This window comes from Eschrichtius robustus, chromosome 3 (genome assembly GCF_028021215.1).
Source record: "Eschrichtius robustus isolate mEscRob2 chromosome 3, mEscRob2.pri, whole genome shotgun sequence".
Classification (NCBI taxonomy): Eukaryota; Metazoa; Chordata; class Mammalia; order Artiodactyla; family Eschrichtiidae; genus Eschrichtius; species Eschrichtius robustus.
In genome coordinates, this window is record NC_090826.1 from 40,312,604 (window position 1) to 40,328,959 (window position 16,356).

The window sequence follows — 16,356 nt, forward strand, 5'->3', positions numbered from 1 at the left end:
CTATTTAGAAACAATATCATCAAGTACAAATATATAATGCCTGATGCCTTAATGAAATACCTGCTTCAGGGTCATGGACTTAATTTTTTTTCTATGAAAGGGAAATTAAAATAAAGTTATGTTAAACGAATTAACACATTTCCTTATTCAGAAATGTCATACATACTACTAATTCTCCCTCCCCCTTTTGTAGAAAGGGGATGTTCATGTAAACTTTTTAAGTACATATGAGTTCCTAGAAAAGAAAATCCTTTTAAACATATCAAACTGACATAACATTTATACATATAAAACTTAATTACCATCTCCAGAATTTTTTTTTTTCTATCTTCCATTCTTTTCTACCTGCCATTATGAGATATTAGGTTACATATTGAAAAAAATATAGACATTTTATAGAATTTGTGGTTACCGGAATTAGGTATATACGTGATATTCAAAAATTTTAGACTACTAGCTTTCAACAAAATATAGTTCCCTATTTCTCACATAAAATAAGGATTTAAGATAGAGTCTTCTATAATCATAGAAATCAATAATAAAAATAAAACTATCCTTCAGATTTTAACTCTACCTACTGCAGGGAGCTGTACTGTTTATTAAATAGGTACAGTTTTAATTCCCCTACGTTCCCAATAAAAGTTAATACACAAAAACAAAGATAATGAACTACTTTATCAGCAAAAGCATATTGGTTTAGAAAAATCACAAAAACTTAAAGAAGTTAATTTTTATGAATGTCACAAAATATGCTAGGATCATATCAGGTTATTTCCCACTTAAAATTATGACTATTCAATTTTAGAACAATGTGTTCAAATATAATTTATGTCAATCTTTCTGTATATATTATTTTGGCCTACTGACATTTTACACATAGTAGACCAATGCTAGAGACTCAACATTGCTCTTAATTTGGGAAGAAGGGGAAAAGATGAGATTTTTTAAAAAGCATTTCATTGAAATGAGTTCAGATGTCAATTACCTTATCAAAATACAATACAGTACCTGGCGGAACTAGCTGAATCAACTCAAACAATGCCGTATCATCTGAAAGTTTAAAGAAAAATTTCCTTAAACAAATTTATAATAAACAATAACTAATTACTTTACCACAGAAGTACCTAAAAGCCAAAGTAATTGCTCAGTAGACTACATATATGTTTATATCTTAGTATACTGTGTATATTTTTTGGTTGCTATGTATCTTGTGCATTTATTAATCTCTGGTAGAAATTAATCTTTATAGGTTTTTTTCTGATTTTTTTAAGACCTTGTTTTTTTAGAGCAGTTTTATTTACATTGACAACAAAATTGAGAGGGAGGTACGGAGATTTCCCCTATGTCCCCTGCCCCCCAAAACATGCATAGCCTCCCCACTATCAACATCATTCACAGGAATGGTACATTTTTTACCAAGGATGAACCTACACTGACAAATCATAATCACCCAAAGTCCACAGTTTACCTTAGGGTTCACTCTTGGTGATGTACATTCTGTGGGTTTAGACGAATGTATAATGACATTGTCCATCTTTATAGTATCGTATAAAGTATTTTCACTGCCCTGCTCCTCTGCTCTCTCGTTATTTATCTCTCTCCTCCCTACAACCCACCCTCTGCCCACCACAACCACTGTCTTTTTATTGTCTCCATAGTTTTGCCTTCTCCAGAATGTCATATACTTGAAATCATACAGTATATAGCCTTTTCAGATTGGCTTCTTTCACTCAGTAATATGCATTTAAAGTTCCTCCATGTGTTTTTATGGCTTGATAGCTCATTTCTTTTTAGTGCTGAATAATATTCCATTGTCTGGTTATTCCACAGTTTATTTACCCATTTACCTACTGAAAGACATTGGTTGCTTCCAAGTTTTGGCAATTATGAACAGAGCTGCTATAAACATCCACGTGCAGGTTTTTGTGTAGACATAAATTTTCAACTCTTTGCATAAATACCAAAGAGCAGTACTGCTGGATCATATGGAAAGAGTATGTTCAGTTTTGGAAGAAACCGCCAAACTGTCTTCCAAAGCGGCTGTGCCATTTCGCATTCCCGCCAGCAGTAAGTGAGAGTTCCTGTTGCTCTGCATCCTCACCAGCATTTGATTCTGTCACTGCTCCAGATTGTGGCAATTCTAGGAATGTACAGGTATCTCCTTTTAATTTGCGTTTCCCTAATGACATATGATGTGAAGTATCTTTTCATGTGCTTATCTGCCATCTGTATATCTTCTTTGGTGAGGTGTCTGTTAAGGTCTTTAGCCCATTTTTTAAAAGGGGTGTTTGTTTTCTTATGGTTGAATTTTAAGAGTTCTTTTCATATTTTAGATAATAGTCCTTTACCAGATGTGATTTTGCAAATACTTTTTTTCCAACCTGTGGCTGGTCTTCTAATTCTCTTGATTTTGTCTTTCACAGAGCAAAAGTTTTTAACTTAACTGCAATCCAGTTTATCAATTATTTTTTTCATAGTTTCTTTCAAAGATGACACTATGGTGTCTTTGGTGTTGTATCGAAAAAGGCATCACCATACCCAAGATCATCTAGGTTTTCTCCTATGCTATCTTCTAGGAGTTTTACAGTTTTGCATTTTCCAGTTAGGTCTATGATCCATTTAGAGTTAATTTTTGTGAAGGGTGTATGGTCTGTATCTGGATTCACTTTTTTTTTTTTTTTTGCATGTGGATGTCCAATTGTTCTAGCACCATTTACTGAAGAAACTATCTTTGTTCCATTGTATTGCCTTTGCTCCTTTGTCAAAGATCAGTTGACTAGATTTATAGAGGTATATTTCTGGGCTCTCTGTATATTTTTATAAAAATAAATGATGTCTATTTCTTAAGCAGAGTGATGAGTACAGCTAAGTAGATTACATAACTCACACTTTTAATATGTCTGAAGTACTTTATAATAAATTTTTAAAATAAAAATAAAATATAAATTATGCGCTTTCTACCTTCTAAGAACCCATGAATATAATCTTTTTCCTTCTTTAAATTCTGCTATTTTCATCCAAGGGAAATCTCAGTCATTTAACCCAATACTTATATGTCCAGTTTTTGAAGAAATATTAAATATTCCTTGTAGCTTATCATTCGGGGCTGTAATAAGAAAAAAAAACTGATAACAGTCCTATTCCTCAAGCACCTGACATTGTGTTGAAAAGGCAAACATTAAATGAAATAAAGACACAAATAAATATATAATTATAAACTACAAGTACAATAAAGACATTCAGGTAGTGCTATAAGTGAGTATAACAAGATAATCTTGTCAGGGAGTCAGTGAAGGCTGAGGAAGAGCTCTTCAGGACTTGACCCATAGCATGAATAGGTGTAAACTAGGAGTTAGGGGGGTGGGAAACTAGAGGTTTTCAAGCAGGAGAAACAGGATGTATGAAGGCTCTAAATGGAACATAGCAGGGTAATCTGAGAGATTAGAAGGTTCAAAAACAAACCTCCTGCTAAAATCGACTTGAAAAGGTAGATAACTAAAAAATCTGCTTGAAGGCAGGAGAAACCTAACAAGGTAGTAAAAAAATTACAAGTCTGAAACTCAGTATATGAAGTAAACACAGGACTTCTCTGGTGACGGAGTGGTTAAGAATCTGTGTGCGGACTTCCCGGGTGGCGCAGTGGTTGAGAATCTGCCTGCCAATGCAGGGGACGCGGGTTCGAGCCCTGGTCTGGGAAGATCCCACATGCCGCGGAGCAACTGGGCCCGTGAGCCACAATTGCTGAGCGTGCGCGTCTGGAGCCTGTGCTCTGCAACAAGAGAGGCCGCGATAGTGAGAGGCCTGCGCACCGCGATGAAGAGTGGCCCCCACTTGCTGCAACTAGAGAAAGCCCTCGGACAGAAACAAAGACCCAACACAGCCATAAATAAATAAATAAATAAATAAAATTAAAAAAAAAAAATCTGTGTGCCAATGCAGGGGACGCGGGTTCGATCCCTGGTCTGGGATGATCCCACATGCCATGGGGCAACTAAGCCCATGCGCCACAACTACTGAGCCCGCGTACCGCAACTACTGGAGCCCCCGCACTCTAGGGCCCACATGCCGCAACTACTGAGCCTGTGTGCTGCAACTACTGAAGCCCGTGTGCCCAGAGCCCATGCTCCGCAACAAGAGAAGCCACTGCAATGAGAAGCCCGCGCACCACAATGAAGAGTAGCCCGTGCACCACAATGAAGAGTAGCCCCCGCTCGCCACAACTAGAGAAAGCCCATGTGCAGCAAAGAAGACCAAACGCAGCCAAAAATATATATATATAATTAAAAAAAAATTATCTGTATTATTTAAAAAGAAAGAAGTAAACACAGAGAGATAAGCCTGGTATTTGAGGTTACTTTTCCTTTTGGGTATCTGACAGTTCTGACAGAGGTAGCTAAGAGGCTAAGAAGCTGAGTATAGCTTTTGATAAGCTCATACAAAAATTGGAGTATCATGACCTTGGGAAGAGATGAGAATGGAGGTCTGCAGGTAAGAGAAAATGGCCTGATAAAATGGCTAGGCTATAGGACTGAATCTTGAAAAGGTAAACCAATTCAAAAAGACACATGCACCCCAATGTTCATTACAGCACTATTTACAATAGCCAGGACATGGAAGCAACCTAAATATCCAGTGACAGAGGAATGGATAACGAAGATGTGGTACATATATACAATGGAATATTAGCCATAAAAAGGAATGAAATTGGGTCATTTGTAGAGACATGGATGGACCTAGAGACTGTCATACAGAGTGAAGTAAGTCAGAAATAGAAAAACAAATATCATATATTAATGCATATATGTGGAATCTGAAAAAATTGGTATAGACAATCTTATTTACAAAGCAGAAATAGAGACACAGATGTAGAGAACAAACATATGGATACCAAGGGAGAAAGGGGGATGTGGGATGAATTGGGAGATTGGGATTGACATATATACACTATTGACACTATGTATAAAATAGATAACTAATATGAACCTACTGTATAGCACAGGGAACTCTACTCAGTGCTCTATGGTGACCTGAGAAGGAAATCCAAAAAAGAGGGGAAATATGTGTACATATAGCTGATTCACTTTGCTGTACAGTATAAACTAACACAATATTGTAAAGCAACTATACTCTAATAAAAAAAAAAAAGTTAAAAAAAAGAGAGTAAAGAGTAAACTAAAAATAGATAACCAATGCTATACACTGAATATCTGTATCCCCTCAAAATTCGTATGTGGAAACTATAACCCCCCAATGTGATATTTAGAGTTAGGGCTTTGGGGAGGTTATTAGGGCAAAGCCTTCATTAAAGAGATTAGTGCCCATTAGTGTCACTGGTGCCCAAAAGACCCCAGAGAACTTCCTTGCCCTTTCTGCCACATGAGGACACAGAGAGAAAATGGCATTCTATGAACAGAAAGGCGACCCTCACCAGACACCAAATCTGCTGGCTCCTTGATCTGGGATTTCCCAGCCTTCAGAAGTATGAGAAATAAACTTCTATTATTTATAAGCCACCCAGTCTATGGTATTTTGTTATACCAGCCCAAATGGACTAAGACAGCCAACTAAGAACTTAGGCTTAAATCTGAATCATCCCAAATCCTGTCTAAATTAAGTTGATCCAGAATTGCTAGTGCCCTCTAGAAACAATCATAAATCTTGTCTGCAGGAAAATATCTTCATCTAAGGTTTCAAATTATTTCTAAAATTCTTACATACAAAATCTGACATTTAATGAAAATCGACCAGGTATACAGGAAAAAAAGACCATTGGGATCAAAACACAAGAGAAATACAGGAAATAAAAACAGATCAACAAGAGATCCAGAAAAATTAGTTATCAGACTGCAACTTAAAATATGCTTAATATGCTCAAGAAAATAAAATATAAGATTGAGAATGTCAGCAGAGAACTAGAAACTGCTGCAAAGAACCAAGTGGAAATTTTTTAGCTAACAAATAACCAAAAATTAACCACAACAAACGGATTTACCAGCAGATTACAAATGACCCAAGAGAGAATTATGGAATTGGAAGACAAAAATAAATATCTTGAGAGAGGCACAGAAAGCCCAAAGGTTGGAGTAACAAAAAAAAGAAAAAAAAAAAAAAAAAAGGATAGAGTAAGAGGATCTAACAATGTGCAATTGGATTTGTAAAAGGAGAGAAGAGAAAAGGGCAAAAGAAATATTTGAAAAGTTAATATCTCAGAATTTATCTGAAGAAAGATACCAAGATACAAACATCAAGCAGAACAAATTTTTAAAACACACACACACACAGAGTTGGGCACATCAAAGTTAAACTACAGGAAAACAAAGACATAAGAGAATATGCTAAAAGAAGCCAGCAGAAAATGACAAAATACCTTCAAAGAAGTAACAATAAAATTAACAGATGATTTCTCAACAGAAACTAAGGGAGCAAAAAGACAATGGAATAGTATTTTCTAAGGGCTGGAAGACAGTTATACCAATATTCAGCAAAAATATACTTCAAAAAAGGTAAAATAAAGACATTTTCAGATAAATAAAAATCAAGATATCTATCATCAAAAGACTATAAGAAAGGAATTATGAAAGGATATTCTTCAGAAAGACACAATAAACTGAGAAGCTCAAAAAATGAAAGGAAATAAAGAGCAACCAAAAAGGTAAAATACAGTTGTAAAGTGAAATGAATGATGCCTATACAATAATAGCAATAATATTGTGTAGTCTCATTGCACACTAAGTTAAAATGCATAACAAAAAATAACATATAATCTAGAAGTTAAGTAGTTGTAGGTTCTTCACTGTCCTAGAAGAGGTTAAAATAAAAATATGTACACAACTCTGAAAACTCAAGCATGCATGCTGTAATCTCTATACTAACCACTAAAAGAACAAAGTAGTTAAAGAACATGTACCCTCAAGCTAATAAAAGTGTAGAAATGAAAAAGCAAAAAATAGTTAATTCAAAGAAAAGTAGAGGACTTCCCTGGTGGTCCAGTGGCTAAGACGCCGTGCTCGGGTTCTTTCCCTAGTCAGGGAACTAAATCCCACATGCTGCAACTAACAGTTTGCATGCCACAACTGAAGATCCCGCATGCTGCAACTAAGGATCACAAGTGCCACAACTAAGACCTGGTGCAACCAAATAAATAAATAAATATTTTTCTAAAACTATTAAAAAAAAAACAAAGAAAAGTAGAAAAAGAAAAGCACTAATATTCAACAATCCAAACAAATAAAAAGTAGATATCAACATGGCAGATTTACACCAAAATATATCAGTAAAAACATTTTTTTAATTTAACATTTTTAGATAATGAGGATTCACAACAAATTGTCAGAATACGGAGATCCCATATACCCTTTATCCAGCTTCCCCCAGTGGTAACACCTTGCAAAACTATAATAAAATATATCACAACCACTGTGACACTGATACAATCTACTTATTTTATCCAGATTAAAAGTTTTAATTGTACTCATTTGTATGTGAATGTGTATGTCTATATTTAGTTCTATACACTTTTATCAGGTGTGTAGGTTTGTGTATTCACCACCACAGCCAGGATACAGAATAGCTCCACCACCACATAATCTCTTATGTTGCCCTTTTGTAACCACATCTATCTCCCTCCCCAACCCATCCCTAATCCCTGATAACCACTAATCCCTATAATTATATCATGCATTTTTAGAAATACGCTAAATGGTCCAATTAAAAGACAGATTAGATTAAAACAAAACAAAACAAAAACCTCTCTCCAAGTACTACACATAAGATACATGTAAAATGTAAGAATACAGAAAAACAGAAAACAAAAATATAGACAAATATATAACATGTGACAACTAAAAGAAAGCTGGTTTGGCTATACTATAAAAGATAAAGTCATCATTAAAGCAAAGGCATCAAAATAATAAAAGGTTCAATTCACCAGTTGATAAATGCCTGGCAAGACTGGTCAAGAGAAAAGACACAAATTACTAATATCAGGAATGAAAAGAAAGACATAGAGATATTTTAAAATCTTAAGGCATTACAAATAATTTCATGCTACAAATGTATTGAATGTGTCTTATCTGAATCACTGTCAAACAAAATATGATTAAACAATTATAGAACAATTGGGGAAATGTGAACTGAGTGGATATTTGATGATACTAAGAAACTGTTAATTTTTAGGTGTTCCTTTATTTTAGATATCCATATCTATAAATGAAAGGATATATGATATCTGAGATTTACTTCAAAATAATCTGATATATTAAAAAAATCAAGTTCCTACAAAAAGGAAACTTAAAACTTATGCAGATATAGAAAAAATTGAATAGTTGTGTATATATGTGTGTATATACAGATATATGTGTAGGTGCACACACACATACACAATCCATTATTTAAAACCTTACAACAAAGAAAACACTAAGACAGATGACTTCATTGGTGAATTTTCAAACTTTTAAGGAAGGAAATAATGCTGATTACATGCATACTCTTTTGCAGACCAGTAAAAGAAGGAACACTTCTCAACTTACTTTATGAGCCCAGCAAAACCTTGATACTAAAACCTGACAAGAACCTTACAAGAAAGGAAAATGACAGGCAATCTATTTCATAAACAGAAATGTAAAAATCCTATATAAAATATTATCTAATCAAATCCATCAATATATTAATATGGTTTAATATTAAAAACTAAAGCAACATAATTCACCACCTGAACAGAATAAAGAAGTATTTCATAAAAGCTAATAATCATTCATTTTCAAATAAAAACTTAGCAAACTAGAAATAGAAAAGAATTTTTTAATCTAATAAAGGCTGTCTACCAAAAACCTAAAACAAACATCATACCAAGTGATGAAATGTTGAAGCTTCTCTCTGAGATCAGGAATGAGACATTCTCTTCATTCACTGCTATCACTACTATCATTCACTTCAACATTTTTTTGGAGTCCTGAACCAGTGAAAGCATAATAAAGCAATAAAAAGAAATAAAAATATAACTATAACAAAAGAGAAACTATAATTCTCATCATTTACAAGGTGATTGTGTACATAAAAAGTCCAAAGGAATCTAAAGACATTTTTTAAATCAATACATATAGTGAGGTTGCTGGAAACAAGGTAAATATGCCAAATAATATATTTTTTTATATATCAGCAACAGTTAGAAATGACATTATAATCTTGTTTAAAAGTGTGAAATACCTAGAAAAATAATGAATTAAAGATATTAAAGACGGCTACACAAAAGAAAAAAATTAACAGAGGAATATACATGCTTGAGAGACATCAACCATTCATAATGTATGGACCTTATCTTTATCCCAATTCAAACAAAAGATTTATTTTTTAAGTTATAAGATAGTTGAGGAAACGTGAACTGAATTGATATTTAATATTAAGAAATTGTTCATTTTTAGGTATGATATGGTACTGTTCCTATATTTTAGATATTGATATCTAATAGATAAAAGCATATGATGTCTGAGAGTTGCTTCAAAATAATCTGGAAAAGGGTGATGAAGTAGAGAGATACAGTTAAAACAACATTAGCCATGAGTTGATAATTATTGAGCTGAGTGATGAGTACAAGGGGGTTCATTATTCTCTTTTAGTGTCCACTTTTGTATATTTATAAAATTTTCTCTAAAAAAGTTTTTTTTGTGTTTTTGATTAGAGGAAGTTGTGTGCGTGTGCTCTAATAGCCTCACCGTGAGAGCTCCCATTATGCTGTTTTTTGTTAAAGTTCTCTCTTGCCTTTTCCATCAGAAATTCTAAAATAAGAGACACACATTCTACATGTTCAACTTCACAGTCCTCCTTCAAATGTTATTTAGTTATCTAAATAAAATCAGTTTAAAATTTTCAGAATTCCTCCATATTTCCTATAATTTGTAAACTGAACATATATTAATTTTTCTTTAAAATAACAATAATAAAAGTTTTAAAAAGAGGATAGTAGAAGCACTAGGCTCTTAACAAGAAGTTAATCCTCTCCTTTTAGTCTCATGCCATCTGATTTTGTCAACTGCTCATCCTCCTTCTCACTACAATCTCTTAACTTCAAGGTCCCTACTACTTTTTCACCGAAGATAAAACAGGCTTATCTTCCTCTCAAACCTAAGACTTGCCATAATTTTGAACAACGTCAACTTCCGTGTGAATGTTGTATCCAACAGTTCTCTGACCTCCTCAAATCCAGTGCACATATACAAGGATTCTGATTATTTATTTACATGTCTGATCCTTATTTTATTAAGATGGATACTCATTTGAACAAACGGCCTATATTTTATTCACTTCTGAATCCCCTATATTCTCTCACAGTGACTGAATCTGCACAGGCAATCAAAAAGTTTAAAAAAAAAATTTTATCATAAGCCAGTGGATAAGCAACTTTTGTTTTGGAAGACTTTTCTATCACCCCTTGAATCACACAGCATATTCCATGAATACATCATGCTGTTTCTCATTCTATTATCAATAAATGGAAGAACAGAGAAGATCTAATGCTAAAGATGATACTGAAATAAGAGACTGGCATTTAAGAAACTTGGTCTATTGCACTTACAATAATTATAATATCTGATCACAAAGTAAAACCCTATCCTTTAGAAAATATCTGAACATAAAATTTTATTAGAAATCAAACAAATTAAACAAACTTAGGATAAACATACTAACACTATATTTTTTCTGATGTCACTTATTCTGTAATCTCAACTATTTGAAAAACATTATTACAAAGCAGAAAACTACATTTTTTAAAAAGGGATATGGGTAGTCAAAATAATAGTATTTACTACCATTTAGAGAACATCTTCTGTGTGTCAGGACTGACTGAGTTCCTATGAGCTTCAAACAAATCCCTAAAACAACCCTAACAAGCCATTATTTCCATTTTACAGATAAGAAATAAAGACTAACAGTTAAGGTTACCAAACATAAATTCCTGAGCTGAGATTTGACCTCAGACTGCACTGTTTTCATTAACAACTCTACTAGAACTAGAAAGCAGTAATTTACAAAATATACAGTGAGGTAAGGAAGTTATACTTTGAATGAGGAGTAGAATAAAGAGATAGGATAGTAGCTAAATGAGGGTGAGGATGAAGACAGGAAATATCTTTTAAAGATGTAAACATACAACATATTTATACAGTGTGAGGGTTAGCAAGAGAGACACTGCAAACACAGAGGGAAAAAAATCTAATGATCAAGATACTAGAGATGGCACGAGGAGATGAATAAGAGGGACAAGTAGAATAATCTTGAGCAGAATGCAGAAACCTCATCCTCCAGGACCAGGAGAAAGGCAATAAGAATGAGAAACGATGTAGATGACTTTTAGGACAAGGGAGCAGTAAACTGAAGTGATTCACTAACATGGCCTCAATTTTAGTCAGTGAAGTAAGAAGTAGTCATCTGTTCATCTTAAGAAGGCTGGAATTTAAACAGAGACATCTAATAAGAGAAATAAATATGTTTAAAATATCTACAAGATAAATTTAAAAGGAAGTTCTCCAAGAAGTAAAAGGATTGAAAGGTAGCACTGAGAAATAACTTGTGTTAGCATCAATCTGAAGTTATGAGAGCCCATCAGCAATACCAAATTAACCTAGTATAAAAAGCCAGGAAGGCAAGTTATAGCACTGACCCACAAATGGACATTTATTAAGAATCTCCTACATGTCAGCTTTGATGTAATACCTGACATAATGAAATAAATAAGTTAAAGTAAGATATAGAAAGTTTCAAATGTTTTTACCAACACAAAAAGGATATACCTTTTTAAGCAACCATGTCATGATTATATTTGATTCCTATCCCAGATGCTCAGGGAAAACATCAATAAATTCCAAGAAGCAGTAATATTATAGGCTACATGCTCTGATTGAAAGACAAATTAACAATATTTTTTAACATTTAAACTAATCATGGATAAATATTTGAAATAAACTGAAAAGATATTAGCAGTCTTCAATATGAAGGTTCAGCAAAATGACTGGATACACAATAAATATTTTTATCACTTTCTTGTGTATCAACCATAAAAAAAGGGAAAAAAGGAAAATTAGGTGAAGAACCTTATTCTCTAAAGCCACAAAATATATAACAGTTAGAAATAAACATAATAAGAAATGTATGGCAAGTATACGTATACACACACACACACACACACTCACACACACTCACACACATACCCCAAAACCTTGGTAATATGTTGAAAGAAAGCATAAATTTAGTAAATCAATATACATCACCTATCTACATGGGAAGAATGAAAAATGTAAAAATGCCAATTCTCCCAAAATATAATTAAAATTAAAATTCAAAGAGGTTTATCTTAGACCTTAAAAAATGATTTTAAGTTCATCTAGAAAAATAAACATGTAGGAATATAAATGTGTGTTTATTAAATGAAAAGAACATGGACTATATAAAGCTGTGATAATTAACTGTGCACTACTAGCCCAAATACAGATACTTAGAATAATTAAACAGATATAATGGGGGGGGGACAAATGCGAGAGTACACAGAGACAGGATGAGGGTAGAAATGATATTAAGGGGGAACAGATTTCTGCCTCAGATAATGGCAATTTACATAAAGTAGACCAATCATCTTACTAGGCAGACTAAGAAAATCAGGTCAAGTTATTTTTTAAAATCCGCTTGAAGGCACAGAGAAGGTAACACGGCAGTGAAGAATTACAGGGCCAAGTTCTAGGAGAAGAAAGAAAAGCCAGGGAGATGAGCCAAACATTGGAGCTGCTTTCTCCCCAAGGGCATCTGCTAATTCCAGAAATGGCAAATGCAGGATTGATAAATTTAGCTGAGATTTTGATGGTCTCACAGACCTAGAAGCAAAGTATCACTACAGGGGCTATACCAAGAAGGACAGGTCTTCATAAATTCTCCACAGTTTGGATAGAGCCCGTAAAAGACAACATCACAGGAATAAGGATGAACTGGAAATACCCTGGTGCTGTACATGGATTGAAACCCAGCGTCAAATCATCTTAATCTCTGACATTAGATTGACATGATTGAGGATTCTTATTATCACTAGCAGCCTACCGAAGGGAAATAAAAGTCAAACATAAAGCCTACCTGGAGAATGACAGCATGATGTTATGCCTCCAATTACTTCTATAATTTTTCACATACAATGTTCAGTACTCAAAAGGAATTGTACAATTATTTTTAGGGAACTGTTCAGCGGTATCAACAAAAGCTAAGTATACACCTATTCTATGACCCAGAAATTCCACTCCAAGAGAACTAGTATAAATGTTTACCAAAAGATATTTATAAGAATATTCATAATAAGCCAAGACTAAAAACCATCCTCATTAACAAGAAATGAATAAAGTACAGTACATTGATATAATGGAATACTAAAGAGCAATAAAAAAGAATGGACTACTGAAATACAACAACATAGGTGACTCTCACAGACATTTGGCTGAGTCAAAAAAAAGCCATATTCAAAGGAATACATATTTATGATTTAATTTATATGAAGTCCAAAACCAGACAAAAGTAATCAATGCTGACAAAAGTCAGAATAGTGATTATCTTGAGGGGGGTTGTGACTGGTAGAGGCACAAGGAAACCTTTTTGGATGCTGGAAATGTTCTCTATCTTGATGAATGGTGCTTATGGATGTACACAAATGTGAATAATCATTGAAGGGTACATTAAGGATTAAAATTAGTATACTTTAGACACTAAGAACAGCTAAGAAAGTCTTCAAAAAGAATAAACCTGGGATAAACAACAAAGTCCTAACGTATAGCACAGGGAACTATATTCAATATCTTGTCATAAACCACAATGGAAAAGAATATTTAAAAAAAAGAATGTATATATGTGTATAACTGAGTCCCTCTACTGTACAGCAGAGATTGGCACACCAATGTAAATCAACTATACTTCAATAAAAAAATAATAAATAAGTAAAAGTGAAAAAAAAAAAAAGAATAAACCTGGAGGGCTTAAACTACCAGATACCAAAACTGAAGCTCCAGTAATTAAGAAAGCATAATATTTATGCAAGGACCATGAAACAAAATAGAAGATCTATTTTAAAAAATCCACATGTATGTAGGCACTTAATTTGTGATAAAGTTAACATTACAGAGCAATGGGAATAAAAGTTTCTTCACCAAATGGTATTGCCCAATTAGATATACATAAAATAAAAATAAAATGTTATCCCTTCTTCATACCATATATAAAAATAAGAGCCAAGAGGACTGTAAATCTGAATGTATATGGTAAAGAAATAAGGTTTCTAGAAAATTATATAGAATATCTTCATAACTTGGGGTAGGGAAAAAAAATTCTTCAACATGACCCAAGAAAAGCACTAAACATAAAGGAAAAGATTAATAAATCAAACTACATTATTAAGTCAGACTATATTAGAAATAAACTTGTTCACCCTTTAAAGAACAAGAATCACTAATGGATTAAAATGCAAGCCACAGTGAGAAGCTACTTGCAACACATATAACTGACATAAAGCTTATTAACTAGAAAATATAGAGAAGTCCTACAAATTACTAAGAAAGTAATAAACAACCAAAAGGAGAAATGAGCAGAAGACAAGCATTTCCCACACAAATACAAAAAGATGTCCAAAAAAGATGATGTCATGTATCTTCACGGAAATGCAAAATGAAACCACTGTTCACTCACCATAATGACTAAAATGAAAAAGTCTGGCAATGCCAGGAGTTGGCAAGGATGTGGAGAACAGAACTTTCATCAGTGGCAGAGTGTATATTGATAGAGAAACACTGGAAAACTGTTTGGCATTGTCTACTCATACTGACCCTAAGACTCAGCAATTCCACTTCTGTATATATACCAAATAGGCGTGCATGCTCATGAACATCAAGGCATGTAATCAAGAATGTTCATAGCAACTTTATTCATAACAGCAAAAACTAGAAATAACCTAAATGCCCATTAACATCTGTAAATAACAATAAATGAATTGGAGTAGAGTCACATAATGAAGATATTATATAGCAATAAAGATAAATGAATTAGTTATCAAAACACAAATCAATTTCTCAGCAAAATGCTGAGCAAAAGAAGCCAGGAACAAAAGAATTTGCACATTACAATTCCATTTATTTAGTGTTCAAAAATAGGCAAAACTAAACGACAATATTAGACATTAAAATGGAAATCCCTTTGTGGAACACAGAGGAAATAGAGATTAGGAGGTGGTATAAGGAAGGCTTTCTGAAGTTTTGCAAATGTTCTAATTCTTGACCTAGGTTGTAGTTACACGGGTATTCACACTGTAATATTTCAGTGAGCTACAAATGAATGCTTCCAGTTAGAGATAGTAGGTTAAATGTATGCATTAGCTTTTGTTCCCTTCTGAACCCTCACTAAAAGAATAAAAGGATTAAACACACACACATACCAACTCACAATGACAAAACTAAAGAGAAAACAGTTTGAACAAAAGCGGTAACTGAGTTAACAGCCTGGAGAAAGAATCTTAAGCCAATAGAGAGGAAAGCTTAGAAGCAAACCATTTTATACTAAGGAACTCCTAAGAGACGTAGCAATTGGTGGTGCTAGGTACCTCTGGAAATGACAGAATCAGTGGGGCTAAAAACCAGAGTAATAATTGAAAGTTGAAGAAGCAGTCAAACCCCAGATCCTTCTTCCAATTTACACCGCTAGGAAACTGCCCTTCCCCATTCCCAGGCAGGTGACTGGAAGTTATTCTCTAGAGAGCTGGAGGAGAGGTGGGAGGGAGGGGGGGGAATGGAAGTTGATTAGAGGAAGGAGAGGGAAGAAGAGGGTTAGGAGGAAGAGAAGGAGGAGAAGTAGTAGTAGTAGTAGTTGTTGTCTTCACTGGAATGGAAACAGCAGGTACAACTGACAGCAGGGGTAATACCATACGAAAACAGGTAGATTAAGAGTCTGGGCTATACAACGAGATTTTACTACAGCTTCTTCCACTACAAGGTTCTATAAATAGGTCGCCAAGTATATAGCCTCTAGGAGAAATATGTGAATGATTCTTCTACTGAATATGACCAGCTGAAGAGAAACGACATAAAAAGATAGTGACATAATTTCCAATAATATGACCCAGAGAAATCACCTACAATAAAGTACACATTGACAATCTGCATCCAGGAGGAACCCCAACAGACTTAGCAATTAGTGGTACCAGGCACCTCTGGCACATAACTTCCAAAAGCATTTCAGTCTTCTACTCTTAAATATGAACAGATGGCCAATAATTTGATGAAATATGAAAGGCAGAATATGAAAGGCAGAAGCAAAAACACAAAACACAAAATAAAAGCGAAGACA

At 33.8% G+C, this 16,356-nt stretch overlaps 1 protein-coding gene across 3 annotated transcripts in view; it reads right to left on the minus strand.

Annotated features, from left to right (window-relative positions):
• Positions 1–16,356, minus strand: part of SPATA6 (spermatogenesis associated 6) — a 149,571-nt gene that overhangs the window by 97,959 nt on the left and 35,256 nt on the right. For all 3 annotated transcript variants that reach the window (XM_068539846.1, XM_068539845.1, XM_068539847.1), the window contains one exon: positions 1,009–1,050. In XM_068539846.1, the coding sequence (XP_068395947.1) occupies positions 1,009–1,050 (42 nt within the window). The remainder of the gene's footprint in view (positions 1–1,008; positions 1,051–16,356) is intronic.